The sequence below is a fragment of the Aotus nancymaae genome, unplaced genomic scaffold (genome assembly GCF_030222135.1).
Source record: "Aotus nancymaae isolate 86718 unplaced genomic scaffold, 86718_ANA_hifiasm-v0.15.2.pri h1tg000029l, whole genome shotgun sequence".
NCBI lineage: Eukaryota > Metazoa > Chordata > Mammalia > Primates > Aotidae > Aotus > Aotus nancymaae.
In genome coordinates this window covers 21,780,379-21,800,987 of record NW_026988442.1, presented here as the reverse complement: position 1 = coordinate 21,800,987, position 20,609 = coordinate 21,780,379, and the positions used below count along the sequence as shown (strand labels likewise).

The window sequence follows — 20,609 nt, the reverse complement described above, 5'->3', positions numbered from 1 at the left end:
CAGAAATATCTTGTATGCAAATGTTTATTCATTTAAGAACTTTCTGGTTAATGGTCTGCCATCTTCACCAGACTTTTAAACTGTGATTGCACAGACCACTTCTGTCCAGGCTACCACTGTATCCCTGGGAGACTAGTATGGTGCTTGAGATATGAATACAATTGAGTGGTATTTGTTGAATGAATCATTATGCTAATTTTAAGTCAGGGTAGATCACAATGGTTCATTTTCACTATTCAGTATTCAGTCAACCGATGTTGCGCATTGCTAGAACGATGAGAACCTGCAGACGTAGCGATGACTAGGATTACTCTTAGATTTTAATCCCATAGAGGAAGATTGAGGGAGGAGGACAAGGGATGGGACCATTACAATAGTCCGGGAGAGATATATGGTGCACTTTGCAACTCTGTTTTTTAGAAAGTCCTAATCCTGGTGTCTTTGTTCTTGTCACCAGTTCTAAAGGCCCCATCACAAATACTGCCTTCCTTGAACTCTCTACCACTCAACGTAGCCCTGGAAAACAGAGGGAAAACTCTTCAGACCCACTTTGTGGCCCCTGCTGCCCCTGCCCTTGTGATCTCCCCTCTTTCCTCCAGAGGGCTCTAAGCTTCTAGCCTTTCACATTTCTCTAATCACAGCTTTCCCTTCTCCAGTTTTATGCCCTTGAGAGCCTTCCCGATATCTGGCATAATCTGAAAAGTCAATTTACTCTTACCTATGAAGGGATGTATCGTATTGTATTTAAAAGGGAAAGTAGAGGAAACCAGTATTTATTGAGACCTAACTATGTGCCAAGGACTATGCTAGATGCTGTGCCTATATCATTTAATCCTTACAACTGTGAGGTGATGATGATTATTTTTGGTACTAGGCTTCTTTCATACATGTAGAAATTGAGGTTCAGGGAGATTAAGTAACTTGCTCAAGGTCACATAGCTATTAGTTGTAGAGCTGGAATTTAAACTTAATCTTTCTCTTGCATATGATCCTGCTGCTATAATATACTCCCTCCCCAATAATGAGAAATATGCAGACACCTCTGAAGCCACTAAGAGGATGGCATACTGGGACAGTGGTGTCTTAAAATCAGAGGATATAGGCTGTTGTTTACTCCGTTGATTTCTAAGATTGCCCTACTCTCTTCAAAGGTTAGAATATAACAAGCTTCAGAACGTGCTGTCATTCATTTATTCAGCAAGATTTGCTGTGCACCTACTATGTGCCTGACATTATAGGTTCTTAATCTACATCAGTGAATAATACAGAAATTAAAAATTCCCTTTCTTTCTAGACCTTACATTTCAGTGCTGGTAGAAATTGGAAAGAGAGGCAGGAAATAAGCAATGGACAGCAAAAGATAAGTACCTTATACGATAGGATATAATAACAAGTGAGGGTACTCTGAAAGAATAGAACATACTGAATGGGATTAGGAGTCATAAGTGGAGGAGGACTGCAGTTTTGTAGAAGATGAAATCTGACTAAAGACTTTTAAAAGGTAAGAGATGTGAGCTATGTCAGGAAAGAGTGTCTGTACTAGAGGCTCCCAAGGCAAGCATGTGCCTGATATGTAGAAGCTAGAACCCTGTTCCAGCTGCAAAGGTCAGTCAAAACCAGTGGAACCCATGAGAAATACGGACTTCTCTGAATTCAGATCCTTTCAGCAGGCACTGTTGTAAATCGAATGGGTTGAAGCCGTGATGCTTCCACAGGATAGTGAAGACTTTTGTGCATATGAGGGCTGAGTCTTACCACTATCCTAGTGTTCTGGAGTAAAGAGAAAACTCTGTAATCTTTGACTTTTTTATGATAAAACGTGTCTATCTGCAGGAATCTCTCCTGGAGCCACTGCTTTCAGGATCTGTCCTTGGTGCTGACCCGAATCTTTTTTGGCTCGGGACGGTCTGGCATTGAATTCTGCATCTACTTGTCCGTTGCTGGGTTCTGCTATTACTATAACTGGCTATACTGGGCTATTCCAAGCCCTCATTTAGACTAGTCACTCATACTATCACCATGGTGATTGCTCCAGTCCCCCAGATTCTGGTACACCTACCCCATTCAGACTTAGTCACTTGGCCCTGTTTGGCAAAGATCCCAGTGTAATACTTTAAGGATCTTAGCTGGCACAGTCACTTCTGTCATTGTTTTCTGAAAGCATCGTTGCTTTTTCAACTGACCCTAAATGTGGTGAGTGTTTAGTCACCATGACAAGCCATTTGTTTAGCATGAAAATTTATTAGGCCATTGTTTAGCAAATTCATCACATTACACTTTTTACTTAGCATTATCACCTAATTAGTGTTTTATTACAGGAATCTACTGTCAATTATGTGGCTAATTCATTTTCTTACGGAATGAATTTTTTTATCTGGCTAAAGCAATTGAATGTGTTTGTTAACTCTTTAATGATTAAAGATTGTTTTCAATGGCAATTCATATGGTAAGGAAAATTAAACCATTTACTTTCCTTGAAAAATCAGATGTTGGAAAACTCCTTGGAAAAGTTTAAAGAGGATAATTAACTAAATGGTTCAGAATAGTTGGCACAGCTAAGCAAAGTCAGCTGGAAGGTTTTGATTGGACCCGTTGGAATGAATTATTATCATATTATTATAATATACTCTCGTATGTGTATATTTAAACGTTCTTTCATCAACATTACCTCTTTGGGTTCTCACAAAAACACTGCAGAGTGATATTATGATTTGTGGTTGGCAACCTCTAAGATGGCCCCAATGATCCCTGCCTCCTATGCTACATTCTTATATAACCCCTTCCTCAGTCCAGCCTAGATCTAGTGACTGGCTTCCAATGAATAGAATATGATAAAGTGATGAGATGTCCCTTTCAAGATGTGTCTTTAAGAAGACTGTGGCTTTTATCTTGGGTGCTCTCTCTCACTCCCACTTGCCCACACATGGGAAGCTAACTACCATGTTGTAAGTTGCCCTATGGAGAGACCCACTTGGCAAGAAATCAAGGGAGATGCCCAGCCAACATCCAGCAAGGAACTGAGTCCTATACTGCAGTAGCCCATAAAAAGTGAATAAGCCAGTATCATGTCAGTGAATATGAAATCGGTGAACTTGGATTCTCTCCCGGCTGAGTCTTCAGATGAGATCATTGCCACAGCTGTCAGCCTGAGTGCAACCTCACAAGAGACCTTGAGCCAGAGATACCCATCTAGGCTGCAACCAGATTTCTACCTGCAGAAACTGAGATCGTATATGTTTGTTATTTTAGGCTGCTGTGGTTGGGGGTAGTTTGTCAGGTAGCAGTGGATAACTAATACACGGCTTAATATGCGAGATGTTATATTAATTTGCCCAAAGCCTTTGACTAATGAGTAATAGATCCAGGATTTAACCCTGGTTCTTCTGATGCATTTTGAAAGACAAGAAGCATAGGAATTAAAGTCCAGACCTCTCATTGCAGCTGCCAGGGATCCTCGAAGCTTTGACATCTCATAAGAGCAACTATTCACAGAATGTTTCCCTATAACATTGACTCCCTCATGACTTGCACACCTTTATTACTATGAGAAGTCACTGGGATTCTGGAGAGGTTGGCAAGCAGGCTTGAGAAACAAATCTTCTTTACCATGTTCTCAATAAGGAATTGGGTCAAACTTCCCATTTTTCTTCTTGCTATCCTGCCCCCCATAAAATGGTTATAACAGTGGTTCCCAAAACATGACTGGCCCCAGACTAAAGCCACTAAATCCTTATGTCTAGAGTCTGAAACAAAGGAATCTTTATTTAGTTGTTTGGACAACTCTTGTATGGTACTAGGATTTGGAATCTATATAAAACAAAGTAGTTTGGCATTTAAGTGATCAGCTTCTATAATTCAGCAGCTGAGGATCAGCCAGGCTGAACCTTGATGGGGACACACTGCTTTATTATTTCTTATGAGAGCATTAGCTATCTCTTCTTCCCAAATTAAGGCCATCGGCTTTAATTAGTTGCATTTTTGGTTGGTTTTGAACAATACTAAGCTGTACTACTTCATTCGTTCAGATCAGAAAGAATAATGTTTGCTTTTTATGAGAAGTTCTAGGACCTTTAATGAACACATCGTATCTTTTAACTGGAAGCTCCCTTAGAGACCACCTAATCCCTCATTACTCAAAGTGTGGTCCATGGACCAGCATCATCAGCATCACCTGAGAACTTGTTACATATGTAGGCTCTCAGGCCACACGTCAGGCCCACTGAATTATAATCTGCCTATAGAAGATCCCTAAATATGCACATTATACCTTGAGAAGCATTGGTCTAATTCAGCTGCCTAGTTTTAAAATTAAGTTCCACAAACGTGAAGATAATTGTGCAAGATAATTTAGTGGTAACACCAGGATGAAAATTCAGGTCTTGTAACTCCCAAACTGTGTTCTTTCCATTGTCTTAATGTCCTGCTCTCTTTGTAGTTCATTATATCCACAAACTCAGCCTAAGTATCCAGGGCATAGTTTGAAATGGAGAAAGGAAGCTTTTATCCACCCACTACAATGGCAAACTCTTTCAAACATCTGTTGCACATTTAAATTTCCTCTTTCAGACAAGTTTAGTTATTTCATTTTCTCTTTCTTACACATCAACAAAAGACAAAGTCACCTGTCAGGTTGAAGATCGTAAAAACCTGTCAAAATTGAGCTTTTCTAGTTTAGCTAAGTATTACTCTGCAACTATTTTGCATACCTTTGTCTTACTACGTTTTTGATGAATGAGAGAGAGAAAGTAAGAGGAGCCTGTATTTTCAGTGTGAGGCATTAAAGTCTTTTCCACCTATCACACATCTTCCCATGAGTGTACAGGTTATGGAGTTTAGTGATATACACATAACAAAATGCTGGGCCAGTTCTTGTTAGTGCACACACAACCCTGGAGCCAATGAGAAACTCCAAATCTTCTCAAGTCCAACCTGGAGCCACAGTGAAGCTGAAAATTTTCAGTCTGAGAGAAGAACTTTGGATCTGGGTGTAGTGAAAATCACCAGAAGCCCATCTGCAGAAGACATGCATTTTGAGTAAGTGGCTTATCAACCTCCCCTCACTCACCAAGGCAAATGGAACTGAGGCTGGAAATAGAGATCATCAGACCCTCAGCAAAGGAATTAGAAGGCATGACAGATGAACCTTGAAGATAAACAAGCACTGTATTTATTAACAAGGTGGCAGGTGGATTTCAGAGAACAAGGTGTACCTACTAAGTGAGTGTTTCCAGAGTAGGCACTAGATTCTGGAGATACACCAGTAACCAACACAGATATGACACCGTATCTTCATGGAGCTTAGAGTCTGGTGAAGGATAAGATATGAATCTCTCTGTTATTCAATAATTATAGTAATTCATGAAGATGATATACATTCAGGAATATATATATATTATAATTCATGAAAATGATATTGTTAGGACCCTCAGATGTGGATGGAGGCAGACAGGGATGTCTTCCTTGGTATCTTCATTCAGAAAAGTTAAAATAGTTTTAATGACCAATTATCCCCTAGATTCTACTATTAACATTTTACTGTATTTTAACACCTATCTTTTCATCTATCCATCCTTCAGTCTATCTTAATTTGTTATGTATGTCAAAGGAAATTTTAGACATCACTACACTTCCCTTTCCTCCAAATATTTAACAGCACTTTGCTGATGCAGGCTCAATAGTCTGTTTTTTTTTCCTCTGAGATAAAATTTACTTGCAAAGAAATACACGGATCTTAAGTTTTCCATTTCATGAGTTCAACGATTGCATACATGGTGCCACCCAGCCCCCTACTAATATACAGACTTGCCAGGAAGATCCCTCATGCCCATTCCCAGCAAGCCCTGCCCCTACTCAACCCAATTGGTAACCATCATTCATTCCTACCACAGAATCGGTTTGTTTCTTCTAGAAGAGGAAGTGACTTGAGCTGAGTCCTGAAGGATGAATAGGTGTCCACTTGGCCTTGGAAGTTTGGGGGAAAGTTATAACCACTTCAGGAGTCTAGCACCCTCTGTGCAGATTCTTGGGTGGGTGAGAACTCAGTGAGGAAACAGTGTGGCTACAGCCTGGTGGGCAAAGGACAGAGAATACAGGATGAGGCAAATGAGATTGGTGAGAGCTAGACCAATCATAGCCTGGAAGCCATATTAAATATTTTAAATCTGGAATATAGCCAAAGGACAGTGGGCATCCAGTAAAAAGTTTGAGCAGGGAGATTACATGCTCAGCTTTGGCCTTTGAAAAATTTCTAATGCCTATATTTTGGAGAACAGAAAGTGGAGAAGGAAGAGGGGATTTAAGGAGTTGTAAGGATATTGTTTCAGCCACCATGGATAGGAAAGAGAGGGGCAGCAGATTTGAGGGTCCTGCCCATGGAGAGAAATGGCTGTCTCTTCTTCTGCTGTGTTAATCTCTGATGCGTTGAGCTTCTAAAAATTAGAAATCAGTGTTTGATTTTCTCTTTCTTTCTCCAGTTTTCATAGATATCAGCCACAAAGGCTTTGCAGAAACTGGTTCAGAGAGATTGAGTAACTTGCCGAAAGTCACACAGGTGGTGGTGTCAGAGTTCTCACTCAGGTCTATACTTGCTCAAAGTCTATACAAGTTAGACCATTTCCCCGTCTTCAGAGAGTTTCAGAGAGTGTGGTGTGAGCCTCTCAGTCTTTCCTGTTGGACTCGCCGGTTTCCTCAATGTATCAGATTCTTCAAACACTCTAGAATTTTCAAGGCAGGAGACTGTCCAAGTTTCTGGCAGTCCCTGTCAATACAGGGCCCCACTTTGAGAATAAGTTCATCTGCCCAAGTTTTTCTTTAAGGGATGGTTTGGGAATAGGGGCAGGTGAATCCACATGGATCTACCAATACCTGGTTTTATTTACATTGGTAGTGACTCTGTGAAATACAGAACTGACATTCAGGGGTCAATTTCCATTGCTTGTGCTTGCTGCCTCAATCAATCCCTTTATCTATGACTCATATCCGTCCTCATTCAATCCCAGTCTTTCCATATAAACTCCTCTCAAATGCCACACCCTTATCATTCTTTCACGCTTGCCACAATATTAAAATGGTGTGATTTACCTTTCTTTATTATTTATGTGTTGAGTAACTCACTGACCAAGACACGTTATTCTAAGTTCTTTTGCATATGCTATTTATCTTAAGCCACAGTCACATGCAGAACTTCTTACTGATAGTATGGAGTAACTTTCCAATAATACAAATCTTTCTAACACTAAGCCACCTTGCAGTTTCATCTTACTTTAATATACCTCATTCTCTTCTGAAAAATAATACACTCTCAGGGCATCCATTCTTTGCCAACCAATATTTGTGCTCTACTTATCAGTTTATAAAATTCTTTAGGCATATATTTCATTGTCTATTTATGGAGTATTTGTCTCCTGGTCAAAGTTCAGCATTTTTCATGGCCATTATTTTCAAACATAAGTGTCTCTGAAAGTATAAATGGATGGTGAATAGCCAAGAATTAAGCAATCAACTTACATGTTACCAAAAAGGGCTTATGTTTCCAGTGAGTTAAAACACTTAAAAAGTCCAAAATTACATCCCTTCTTCTTTGTGGTCCAACAAAATGTCTCCAGGATCCCATACATGCCCCTCAGCTTTATTCTCTCACTTCCTGATTTCATCACTGAATGGTTAAGGCCAGCCACAGAGAATCCCTTTCACTACTAAGTGTCTGTTGCTCTGGCAGACTCAACGACTTTTCATATTTTTTCAGATGTATTGTTTATACAGCCTATGCTGTGGAACACTGGTGTCAGCATTTTTGCTGCCTGTTTCCCCACTGACTTTGATAACATTTTGACAAAAAGAAAAAAAAATGATCTTAAAAGTTTTTTTAAAAAATAGTGGTGAAACCCTTTCTTTGAACAAAATTATACCTAGATGTTTATTTTCTAAAACAGATTAAAAGTCATTTATGTCCAGTTAGAGAAGAGGTAAGGGAAAACTCACATGCTTGCCAGGTTACACACAACCCATACACACATGACATGCACAAAACCCTTCATGGTGGCCCAATTCACTCCAGATACACAGAAGAAACTCTGAATAGAGGTCTTCTTTCCTAACTCTGCCTCAGTCTTAGGGTACTCAGTCCATAGACTAATGCTTTGCTTATTATCCTTCCCCTCTAGACCAGATGGGTGTAACTTTCCACTTGATGTACTAAAAATGAAAATAACAAGGACTAGTCACTGGAACAAGTCAAGATTGACGGCTCTTGTAGATCACAAGAGCAGGGTCATCAAAGGAATGGTACCCTCTAAAATTGAGCAGTGCACAGCATGTACAACCAGCCACATGTTGTGGTCCTGTGGAAGCCTTCGTTAAAGGAGCATCGGGAAAGGTGGGGTCCCAGTTTGTGGATCCCTGGCAGAGTTTGACATTTCACTGAGAGACCATTCTTTTCATTATTGCTACTGTCTCCCAGAATCCAGTAACCAGGCCCCAATGTAGAAACAAGAAAGAGACTCAAAGCGAGTGCTCCATTGCCTGAGAGATCCTTGTGATGGAACCGTTTCTGCATCTTGACTGTGATGGTGGTCACACAGATCTACATGTGATAAAATTGCATAAAATTAAACATACACACAAGTGCATGTAAAAGTCATGAAATCTGAATAAGATCAGTAAAATATACCAATGTCAATTTTCTGATTATGATATTGTACTGTAGTTACACAAGTGTTAACATTAAGGAAAACTGGTTGAAGGGTATGTTAGACCCATTTACGTTACTTCTTACAATTGCATATGAACCTATAACGATCTCAAATATAACTTCTTTTTTTAAAAGCTAGCACCCCGGTGATGGGCTAGCGTTTACCAGCTGACCCGGACCTTGTCCATCAGAGTCTTGAGACGTGTCTCGTGGCTTCTCTGGTCATTAATCGTTCTCCAGTCTCAGCCTGGGCTAAGTGTTCCGTCAGTCTCTAGCAACTGTGAAGTGGCTTATTTGTGTTTTTTCCTTAATCATTTTTTGGTTTGTCTAATTTCTCATTGTTTTCAAAGGAAAGAGCCAGCTTTTGCTGGTTTTTTTTTCAGCTTCTCTGCTCTGTCTTTAACTAGTATTATGTTCCATGAATGTCTGCTCTTATATATGTATTTACTTTCTTTCTGCTTTCAATGACTGTGTTTTTTTTTATCTCAAGAGGTTGAATGTGTACTTTTCAAACCCACCTATCCTTTTTCTATCATATGTGCATTATTGCAATGGTTCATATTCCTTCCTTTTTCTCTTTAATCAATCTAAATGTATTTACTTAATAGTCTCTTTGATTGTTTTATTATTTTCAATCCTTGAGAGGCGTATTTTTCTGTGTATCATGACTGCGGACTCTCTCCTATGGGGATAAGCGCCTTTACAAGGCTCTTGTCATTCTTTATAATTTACTTTTTACCATGAGTGCATCTTTAGTGGAGGTGGTTTTGTTCTGTGGGAATTAATGTGCCTGGGATTATGAAAACACCTCTATGGGATGATTTTCCATTTGCTTGTCAGGGCAGTGTAGTTTTCACTGTCCAACTAGTTATTATTGGAATGCTTTTATTCCATACCATCACACATGATATGTGTGATGCTGCTATAATTACTCAGTATTCCTCCCAAATTCCGGCAGTGGTTTAAGGAAAAGGAGTAATGGATGTTTATAGTGCCTATCCTTCCATCTGGTGTGAGTGCTGTGAAAGAAGGAATTCACACTCTCCCCAGAAAAAGGAGGATTGATCTCTTTATCAGAAACAGTAAATGACTCCCAGAAGTATTTTCCCATGACTGTTTCCATCACAATTGCTTCATAACACTGAATCTGCACCTGGGAAACAAAGATACCATCTTCTGTCTTTACCATGTCCAAGACCCCAGTGATGGAAGTTTAGGAGGAGAAAGAGCTTGGAAATGCCCCAACCCTGCTATTTTGTTGATACAGTCTTTGGTTCTCTGAGCTCAGGAAATAAACTGAGAAAATGGGAAGCATTTCTTTTCTGCTCTTCAGGCCATTGGGCTTGCTTTATCTTTAGCTCCATAGAAAATGGCACCGTGAATGGCATTCCATTACTGTTAGTTTTACAAGTTCAAGCCTACTATGTGTTTGGTCAGACATAAGAAAGACATGAAAAGGTAAATACATCTGTTGTTACATTGAGTGAGAGGATGTCAATCTACTGTTCCTCAGGGGTCACAAATCTCATACACCTATGCTATTGCAAGTCTAGAATTCAGAAACACAGAACAGATTTTTCTTACAACATGACTCCTAAGCACAAGCCAACTGGAAGGGTAATTACTTCCAGCTACCTATGGTTGAATCAATTGGAAGATTATTTTGTACAATTCCAGGGATTTTAAAGAAATGTTTACAAAATGAAATACATATCTTCATGCACATGGGATGTTTGCTGCTGCAATCTTAAACAAGTACTCTTCCCAAACTCTGGCAATAGGTTAGTGGATAGACTTAGATTTCAGAGATAGTGTAAGTTCATTGTCTTGAGTTTTTGTTGGTATTTTGTGAGAGAGAAGAGGGGAGACCGCTAGGCAGGTGCCACCATGAGATTTCTTCCAGTGGAGTCACATTTAACTATTGCAACAGCCTTCTCAGAAGATGACGATGATCAGTCATGATCATTGCCATCACTATCAGCAATTACAAATGAAGATCTTGGGCTCAAAGTATGGTTTCCCTTGAACAACACGGGTTTGAAGTACACAGGTCCACTTAATATATGGATTTTCTTCTGCCTCTGTCACTCCTGAGACAGCAAGACCAACCTCTCTTCCTCCTCCTCCTCCTCCTCAGTCTACTCAGTGTGCAGACAATGAGGATGAAGAACTGGGTGATGATCCACTTCCAGTTAAAAGTCAATATATTTCCTCTTCCTTATGATTTTCTTCATAACATTTTCTTTTCTTTAGCTTACTTTACTCTAGGAATGCCGTATATGATACATATTACATACAAAGTCTGTGTTAAGCTACTGTTTATGTTATCAGTCAGGCTTCTGCTCAACAGTAGGCTATTAGCAGTTAAGTTTTGGGGAGTCATAAGTTATATGTGGATTTTCAACTCCACAGGGGGTTGGTTTCCCTAACCTCCATGTTTTTCAAGGGTCAGATGTAACTTATTTGAAGTCCTATTGCTAGAAAGCTGTGAAGCTCATATTTGAATCCAAAGTTTTATCTTCAGATTCTGTGCTTTAACTCTGACACCTGCTGTTGCCACAGCCCCTACGGTGTTGGTTCCAGTTGCATCACCACTCTGTGCAGGTGACCCAGCCTCCTCCTCACTTCAAACCTTCTCTCCTCTCCCAGAGTCTCCCCTCTCAGTGAGCAGTCTCCAGCTACTTACACAGCACTCTTCATATTCTCCTGCCCTGAAGGGCACATGGAGTTAGGATGAATGGTGATAGAAGAAATACATTAATAGTGGTAAGAAACTGCAGGAATTGGATTAGCTAGTTAAGAAATTTTGTCTTGACTCCATGAAGACTTTTGCTAAGAAAAATGACTGATCAAAGCTGTGTAAAGGGAACTGTGAAAGCAGGAAGAGCCATTGGAAAACTGATAGAATAGTTTTGTCATGAAGACCTGAATGAAGGCAATACCAGCAGGAATGGTGTAAAATAGATGGTTTTGGAGTGTGTCATAAAGAAAAGTAGAGAGGAGACAAGGAAAGGCGAGAGAAGCCCTAAATGACCCCCTAGATGCCATCTCCAGTGTGTGGATTCTCATATGCCCAAGATGACGTTATGCACGAAATCATCAGAACAGGTACTGGTTTTTACTGCTTGCTGGATGCCAGGCACTGTACTGAGCACTTAGCATGCACTATCTCTTTGAATCCTTACAACATGTGTTTTCTCTGTATTACAGATAAAGAAACTGAGATACAGAAAGATTTGTCACTTGGCCAAGGTCCCAGAGCCCCTAACTGGTTGATTAATGATCCAAACCCCATTCTGTCTGATTCTGGGAGCCAAACTCAACATTTCTCAGGGTGCAGATTGAGTTCCTCTCATGGGACGTGGATAGACCCCTTCTTAAATAGTTATGTAAACATTCTAGTGAGCACTAAAGCAAAACTAGCACATCACATCTATGATTTTATGTTGCACTCAGTCAGAATGAGGCAAAGTAAAAAAATAGTTGAAAGTTTATTTGAAGAAAAGTTTTAACGATGTAATTGTGTAGATCTGCATTGTTCAATATAGTAGCCACTGGCCACCTGTGGCTATGTCGATTGAAATAAATCAAAATTAAAGTAAACGTACATTTGCTCAGCACTGGTAGGCACATTTCAAGTGCTCAGTAGCCACAGATGGCCAGTGGCTACCATTGAACAGTGCAGACGTAGAACATCGGTGTCACTGTGTAACGTTCTTTTGGATAGTGCTGAGTTAGAGCTGTTTTACACTGGATCAGTGACTTTCTATTTAGCATTCACTCCAGCTCTAAATTGCCTCCCTTTGGAACTTGATGTTCCATGCACACCTGCATTGTCCCACACAGTAGCTGCCAGTTACCAGTGTCTGTTGCATCCTGGAAATATGGCCAGTCTGAGTAGAATGTGCCATAAGTGTAAAGCACACATTAGATTTCAAAGCTTTTGTGTGAACAAAGAATGTAAAAATGTATCATTAATAATTTTTCTAATTAAATGTTGCAATATTATTTCAGATAGATGGGGTTAAGTAAAATGTTTCATTGAAATGACTTTCTTGTCTTCTTTTTCACCTTATTTAATGTTGCCACGAGACCATCTTAAATTACATACATGGCTTGCAATCCATTTCCACTGGCCAGTGCTGTTCTAGACCTCTGCCCCACTGTGTGACTCTAGAACAATCTTCCTTTCCCTGTCTCTTTCTGTATATCTGCACTGCCCAATAGAGTAGACATAAGCCACCTGTAGATATTTCCATTTAAATTAATTAAAACTAAACAAAATTTAAAATTCAGTTCCTCGGTCTCGTTAGCCACATTCCAGATGCTCAGTAGCCACCTGTGGTCAGTGGCCACCAAACTGCAGAGCATCGATGTGGAATGCTTCCTTGTTGTGGAAAGTCCTATTGGACAGCTCTCATATAGATGGTACACAGCTATGGCAAGAGCCACAGAGGTGGATCATGAATGCCTGAATCCTGGAGAACGCTTCCAGATTGCCAAACCCCATGGCACACCCTTCTTCCGTCTCCCAGGTGCCTATCTCTTCCTCTCTTGGTTAGACTTATTCATGCACACTTTATATTTTCTTCTCCCCTCCTTCAAGTGCTGTGGCTAGCTTATTTCTCCCCGAACATACCTGCCTCCTATATGATCACAGTATCTAACATGATGCACTGTACAGCATAAGTACTCAAGAAATATTTCTTGACCAGTTGGAGTGGTAATTCCTAGCAGGTGATTGGAGATATGTGACTGAAGGGAGAGGGAGATCTATATGGCCCGTAGCAGGGCTGGGGGGTTGGGGCGGGGCAGGGGGGTGGCGATTAATCTAGGATCCCAAGGAAGAGGAGGGAGAGCAGAGAGACAGCAAAGAAGAAATCTGAGAGACAGTGGCCCAGAATCTCATACAAATCACCAAAAGCCTTCTGCCCGCCCCACAAGCCCCTCGCAGGCAGTGACAAGAGTTACTGCAGGGGAATTCACAGGGCTAGGCAACAGCTAGATAAAAAGTGTGACAGAAATCCAAAATACTATTACGTGATAAATAAACACACCAGACCCATAAATGAGAAGTTGAAATGGCATGAGAATGAAGGGGATGGTGAGGAGAAAACACGAAAAAGGCTCTGTCCCTGGGCCAGCTGGTGTGAGTTACATTTTATGAGCAGCATGTGAATTCCAGTGCCCTTGTTGAATTAGCAGTAGAATCGCACATTAGTTTTAAGGCTCCCTCTCGAATAGGAACATCATAACGTTTTTTAATTGGGCCTGATAAAAACGTAGCATTACTTGTAGGTTCCTGAGAGAAGTGAGTTGTGAAATTGGGTTTTCATTAAACCTAATGATGGAAAATTAAGTATAGTGCGTCTGGTGAAATGGGGTGTGATAAAAGACATCACTTCTGCATTATCAGAGGTTAATAAGGGAATAGGTGAGGTAAGATACATTGGAAAGGAGAGTCCAACTCATTGGATTAATAAACCTTGAAAATCCCTGGGTTCTGAGTCTTCATACCATCATTAGCATTGGCGTTGACATTATTGCAAATGTTAGAGCAATACAAGTTGTTAAATTTCAGATGCATTTGTTTTCCATTCCAGTGTTGGTTTTGCTGACACCAAGTTTACAGTCTGTCTAGCAATGTGTTTAGGGAAAATATCCATATTGACAGCTATTTGGTTTTGGAAACATTTGACATCTCTCTCACACACACAAAGCTGAGTTCCCATTCCTAGGAAGCCTGTCTTTCCCAGACAGCTGGTTTCCCATGCAGCCCATGCTCCAGGTTCCTCTGGGAAACTGTAGGTCTCTGAAGACATCTGTCCCCATGTGTGATGGTAGCTTTGACAGGAAATACTCACAGGTCTCCTAGCATTGACTCGGCTCATCCTTTCCTAGAAATCATGGAGTATGGCATGACTCCAAGCTGTAGGTATTCATGATCCACACCTCTGTGGCTCCTGCCATAGCTTTGTACCATCTCTAGATGAGTCAAACACAAGTGCTCCTTTCTTCTCCATTTCCAATCACACCATCACAGGAGTGATATTCGCTGGAAGGATGCCTTCCATGACAGCTACCCGTGACAGCTAGGACACCTACAAGAAACAGTGTGAGTCTTTGAAGAAGGAGATTCCTTCTAAAATCCTTCAGCATCTTCACACTGGCTTCAAGAGTCTTGCACATTCACAGTCTTTCTGGATCTGCCTTGTATCATTGCTTACAGTGTTGCCCCCCTGACATTTCTACCTACAGCTTTTTAAAAAATTGTACTTTAGGTTCTGGGGTACATGTGCAGATCATGCAGGGTTGTTGCATGGGTACATACATGGCAAGGTGGTTTGCTGCCTCCATCCCCCCATCACCTATACCTGGCATTTCTCCCCATGTTATCCCTCCTTACCCTCCCCACCCCCCACTGTGCTTCCCCTGGCCCCTCCAACAGACCCCAGTGTGTAGTGCTCCCCTCCCTGTGTCCACGTTTTCTCATTGTTCAACGCCCACCTATGAGTGAGCAGTATTTCTCTTCTGGGCAGTCAGGAAGGTTTTGCTAACTTGCCTAGGCCCTTCTTTCTTGTGCATAAATCTAAATCTTAGAAATCCTTCTGTAGGCAATCCAGGGGTTATTTGGCTGGTCCCTAAATGATAGTCTCTGCTTTGGGGATGTTTACCTACCACCCGGACTCAGGAAGTTTTAGAGGCCATGCTGTGCATATGATGACCCCACCTACTAATTAGGTATGACCCAATCAGTGTCTCAAGGTCAGACCAGTCGTATTAGTAGCCTCTCCTCCCATGGAGGAGCCAGTAGGTGAGGGCAGGCAGAAGGCTGCAAAGTTAAAAATGTATTCCCTACTCCAACCACAGATATAAGTGAAAGTATCAGGGTGACCAACCATTCCCGTTTGCCCGTGACTGAGAGGTTTCCCAAGAGCTGAACTTTCAGTGCTAAAACCAGAAAATTGTCAGTTGAACTGGGACGAGTTGGTCACCTAGAAAGCAGGAAGGCCAGATGTTCCCTTCCATTCTTCTTTCCTTGCCAGGAACAGGCTTGCTGATGCTGTCACAAGGAAGTAGTGTGTGCCTTCACATACAGAATCCATGTCTGATGGATTATTGCAACATGACAGGCAAATAAGCTGAAGGGAACATGGATTTTGAAAAGACAAGTTGCAGAAAAATCAGGAGCATACGCTAAGCCTCCCAGGGAATGAGCATGGCATAGGCCGAGTGGGTATCTGCACTGGTGCTTCGCAGTGTCTGAAAACATCTGGGGGAGACACATCAGCTGCCACACTGGCAGTTCTCATCACTTGCATGCCACAAACAAGATGGTCCAGGGCATAGACTGTCCATGTCTTTGGGAGGAGATTGGGAAGACCAAGCCTGGATGGTTCTGGGAGAGGTAAACTGGCCCCGAAACACCAACAGTGTATGCCTGGCAGGGAGGTGGTAGGGCAAGACATTGGTTTCAGTGGTCCAAGGGGAACAGAAGAATTCAAACCAATCTGAGCAGGCATCAGTTTCCAGGGTGGCCAACTAACAGAAGGCAGTTAAAGCAACTCATTGGATGAAAAGGTTTTTACCAAGAGAGAATATATAGACCTTACATCAGGGAGAGATTATGTGAAGGAGATGCGGCCTGGGATCCAGGCCTGGGGAAGGTAGCCAGCAGCACTGAAGGAAGAGGTCCAGCCTTCCTTACCTGCAAGGTGGTTCAACGATGCCACTGGATTAATAGTATTAAGTGGTGGGGAAAGTATATAATAGCAAGAAGGTGGTCACTGTGGCAGAGCTCATAACTAGAGAGAGCAGCTGGGAGGGTAAGAGTCCCTGCTAGCTGCTGGCGGTCCAAAACTGGCTCCAGTTCCTCCCAGGGTAAAACTCAAAGGAAACAAAATAGTAAAGAAGCTAGGTCACAGGGATGCAGGCAAATGGATCAGAAGCACACATGTGACTCCAATCTTCGGGTACCTGAGGCTCTCCTCCCCTGCAGACAGGCATCAGACACTATTTCCAGCCTCTCTGCTTCCTAAACAGAAGGGGGCTCCCAATAAATAGGCTGCCTAGCTTCTCAGTGGTTCTACTCAACCAGCCTAAAGGAAGGACTGTGACAGGGATGATGACCAAGCTGGAACTTCTCCTTTGTCAGTGGGTACCCTTGAAATGTATTGTGTTCATTGGTTGGTTTGTGGGTTTGATATTTAGATCTACCAACATAGCCATGCCAGGGAAGCAGTGTTATCTCCAATCTTTCTGCAGTTTCTTGATCACATGAGTCCCAAGTTTGTTCCCTGTGCCGTCCTCAGGCCAAGCTGGGGGAGACAGGAAGAACGAAGGACAAAGCTTCTATAGGTGATGATCTGTTTTGCCTCCTCCTTTTCGAAGCAGATGGCAGTCGCGGGGAGCTTTCCCAGCCCACCCTCACGATCCAGACTCATCCCTACCGCGCCTGCGACCCTGTGGAGATGAGTTACCCCCGGGACCAGTTCCAGCCTGCCATCCGGGTGGCTGACTTGCTGCAGCACATCACGCAGATGAAGAGAGGCCAGGGCTACGGGTTCAAGGAGGAATATGAGGTAAGAGACCAGCCTGTGGGGAAACTTCCTGATTGTTTATTTGGGCACTAAAGCCTTGCTACAAAAAGTATGGCTCCCTGGCCAGCAGCATCGGGATCACCTGGGAGCATGTGGGAAATGCAGCATCTCAGGCCCCACCTCGCCCTACTGAATCAGAACCTACATTTTAACCAGAAACTAGGTGATTTGTATACACTTTAAATCTGAGAAGCACCATGCTAAATAATTCTAAGACATCCTTTTTCACTGTTGTTTCTCTCCCCTTCCCCTTTCATTATCCAGTTAGCTCCAAAGGTTCTACACTTTGGAGTCTCACCTCCATTCAGTATAACAGAAAATGGCTCAGGCTCCCATCCCACATGCTGTAGAAAAGCCAGCAAATCTCTCCTGCTTGCTGTTGGTCACCTCTTGTCTCCTACTCAAGCGTCTGTGATATTCTTGTCCCTGCTCCCACTCCCCGAAGGCAATGCTTTATCTCCAGTGACCAGTTTTCTGCTTCTGCACTTTCTCTTCACTCCTGCATTGGGCATCCCTTTCCCACCTCCCCAAAGTATCTCTAACACAAAGGATTTGCAGGTAGGGCTTGTTACCAAGGTTTAGGGAATAATACAGAAGGATTGCAGCAAAGTACAGGAAGTGCCTCAATGCGATACTGTTCTTCTTATAAATTCCTTAACCATCTACATTGCTGGTAAGCCCTTCTAAGGTTCTGGTCTCCTGACAGGTCTCTATCCAGTTTCTCCCCAGCGTTTTCTCTAGTGTCCTCAAAACTTCCTCCACCCCTCCCCCAGCATACAGACAAAGGGACCCACATTCCTCTTTTATTTTGCAGAACAATTTAGCCTTCTTTATCTCACTCTTTTTGTTTCAAATCCTGCCCATTAGGCCTCACCTTTTACAAGCAAAAAGCAAAATAAAATAGAAAGAAAATGCATTAAGACATTTTTCTGAACCAAAGAGCAGCTCACTCTCCAAGAATAATTCTGCAGCTCTCCTAGTTGCAGGTAGAATCCAGCTGCAGCCAGCTTTGAAAACACGAATTCCTTTCTTCACTTTTCCTTTCCTCTCTTTCCCTTCCCTCCTTCCTTCCTAAAATATCTCTTGAGTGTCTTCTGTGTACCACTCTCTGAATTGTATGCATTTGTGGATTTTTGTTGTTTGTTCTTTTCTCCTTATGTGGAGCGTGTGCCCCAGATATGCTCGATTCACTGTCACTGCGCGCAGTAGAAAACTCACTGGCTCAGAGTCCACACATTTGGAATTCTTAATATTGCAGACTAAGTTTATCCCTCAGACTATATTCTGAGAAAGAGCTTGCAAAGCAATATTTCTGAAGTCGTATGAGGTCATGAAATTGTGCTAAACTGGGGTCCAGACAGCTGGATTCCAATGTAGTAAGCTGTTTGATTTTAGAGTTTTGCTCTCTGAGTTTTAAAATTCTTTATTAGTTGAATGAAGAATTTGGATAAGGTGATTTCTCAGGACCTATCTGGTCCTAAAACTTTATGGGAGTGTAAAACATGGTGACAAGGGGCATGTTTGACATATTTATGAGAAAAAAAAGTTTATATCAATGGATGTGAGTAATTACCAGCTTGGGAGAACAAGCACTTAATTTCAAATATGGTCTAAGTAAAATAGCATTTTTCATATTCTCATCTACAAATCTTGAAAGAATATTTGAATTAGAGTTGAAGAAGATGATCTTGTCCCCTCCCATCCCTGGGTCTCATTTCCTACGGGCTGAAAGGCCCCAGTCTCTGGGGAGCAGGGTGCATGTGAGCGTGCTTTGTGTGTGTGTATGTAAACCTGTTTGTTGAGCAAATGCCAGGAAGGTTACGTTATTTGGAATGGTATATTCCAAATTAGTCATAACAATTTAATTAAAAGTTTCAAATATCATTAAGGGAGATACGTGGCTTACCAAAAAAGAAGGGACAAGCAGCCAAATGCTGAGAAGCACATATGTAAGAACTTGCAGTCTGACATTTGAAGACAGAATTACAAATGTGTTTGACAACTTTCATGCATTTCCTTCCAGATTAATATTTCTTTTAAAGCATTCATGCCTGTGTGATGAGTTGCTTTTTAAAATTTCTTCTTTGTACGCTTTTGCATTTTCCAAACTTTCTAGCATGGAAATGAACAGCTTTTATAATGAGAAAACAATACATGTCATTTCATCATTTGAACTACAACCAGAAATCTAGCTAGGCTAGCCGTGGCCTCAATTAGTTCAAATTATATTAATCAGCAAGCTGTAAAGCTTAGCTTCTAGTTAGCATTATTTTCTGATTAGCTGAGGGTTAATTGGAAAATTTTGTCTGATAAAAGTCATTTCACAATGTGCTAGCCCACAGTGTCCGCCCAGAATACAGCTGGATATTACTTTGATCATCAAGGCTCCTGTGATGTCTAGAATCTTCATCCTGAGCATGAGAGTCACAGATCTGCTGGGAGAATCAGTGTCCTATTGCACATGTAAGACTCCTGAGCGTCCAGGCCTACTCTCATACCAACCTGCTACATGCTGTTTGTTGCCTGTCACTTCCCTGTTCTGTTCAATTTTTTCATACAAATGAGTGGGTTTGACAAGTTGACATCTAAGGGACAACTCAGCCATAGCAAGCTGTGTCAGAAGACAAAATTCAATTCAGTTGAACAATCACTTAAAATTTGCTCAGTAAATATTTGGTATTTACTGGCCAGGCACAGTGGCTCACACCTGTAATCCCAGCACTTTGGGAGGCAGAGGTGGGCAGATCCCCTGAGGTCGGGAGTTCGAGACCAGCCTGACCAACATGGAGAAACCCTGTCTCTACTAAAAAAAAAAAATACCAAAAAAAAAAAAAATTAGCAAAACGTGGTGGCACATGCCTATAATCCCAGCTACTCAGGAGGCTGAGGCAGGAGAATCTCTTAAACCCAAGAGGCAGAGGTTGTGGTGAGCAGAGGTCGCGCCATTGTACTCCAGCTTGGGCAACAAGAGCGAAAGTCTGTCTCAAAAATATATGTATGCATATTTACTATTTACTATTGCCAAGGACGATTCTAGGTATTTGGGATACAACAGTGAAGAAAACAGAGAATTTTGCCCTCCTGAAGCTTGTATTCTAGCAGGGAAATAGGAATAAACATAAACTTAAAAAATAAGCTAATTATATAATGTAGTATGCAAGACGGTAAAAAAATACCATTTGCTGTGTTACAAACCACACCAAATCTTAACAACATAAAATAACCAATATCTTGCACTTACTGATTCTGTGGGTCAGGAATTGGTGCAGTGTACAACAGGGACAACCTGTCTCTTCCACACAGTGTCCAGAGCCTTGGCT

General features: G+C 41.6%; 1 protein-coding gene across 12 annotated transcripts in view; it reads left to right on the top strand.

Moving 5' to 3' along the window:
- Positions 1 to 20,609, top strand: part of PTPRT (protein tyrosine phosphatase receptor type T) — an 832,297-nt gene that overhangs the window by 725,687 nt on the left and 86,001 nt on the right. For 11 of the 12 annotated variants that reach the window (XM_064382448.1, XM_064382446.1, XM_064382451.1 and 8 more), the window contains one exon: positions 17,081 to 17,271. In XM_064382448.1, coding sequence (XP_064238518.1) covers positions 17,081 to 17,271 — 191 coding nt within the window. The remainder of the gene's footprint in view (positions 1 to 17,080; positions 17,272 to 20,609) is intronic. The other variant, XM_064382441.1, reaches the window with a different exon arrangement.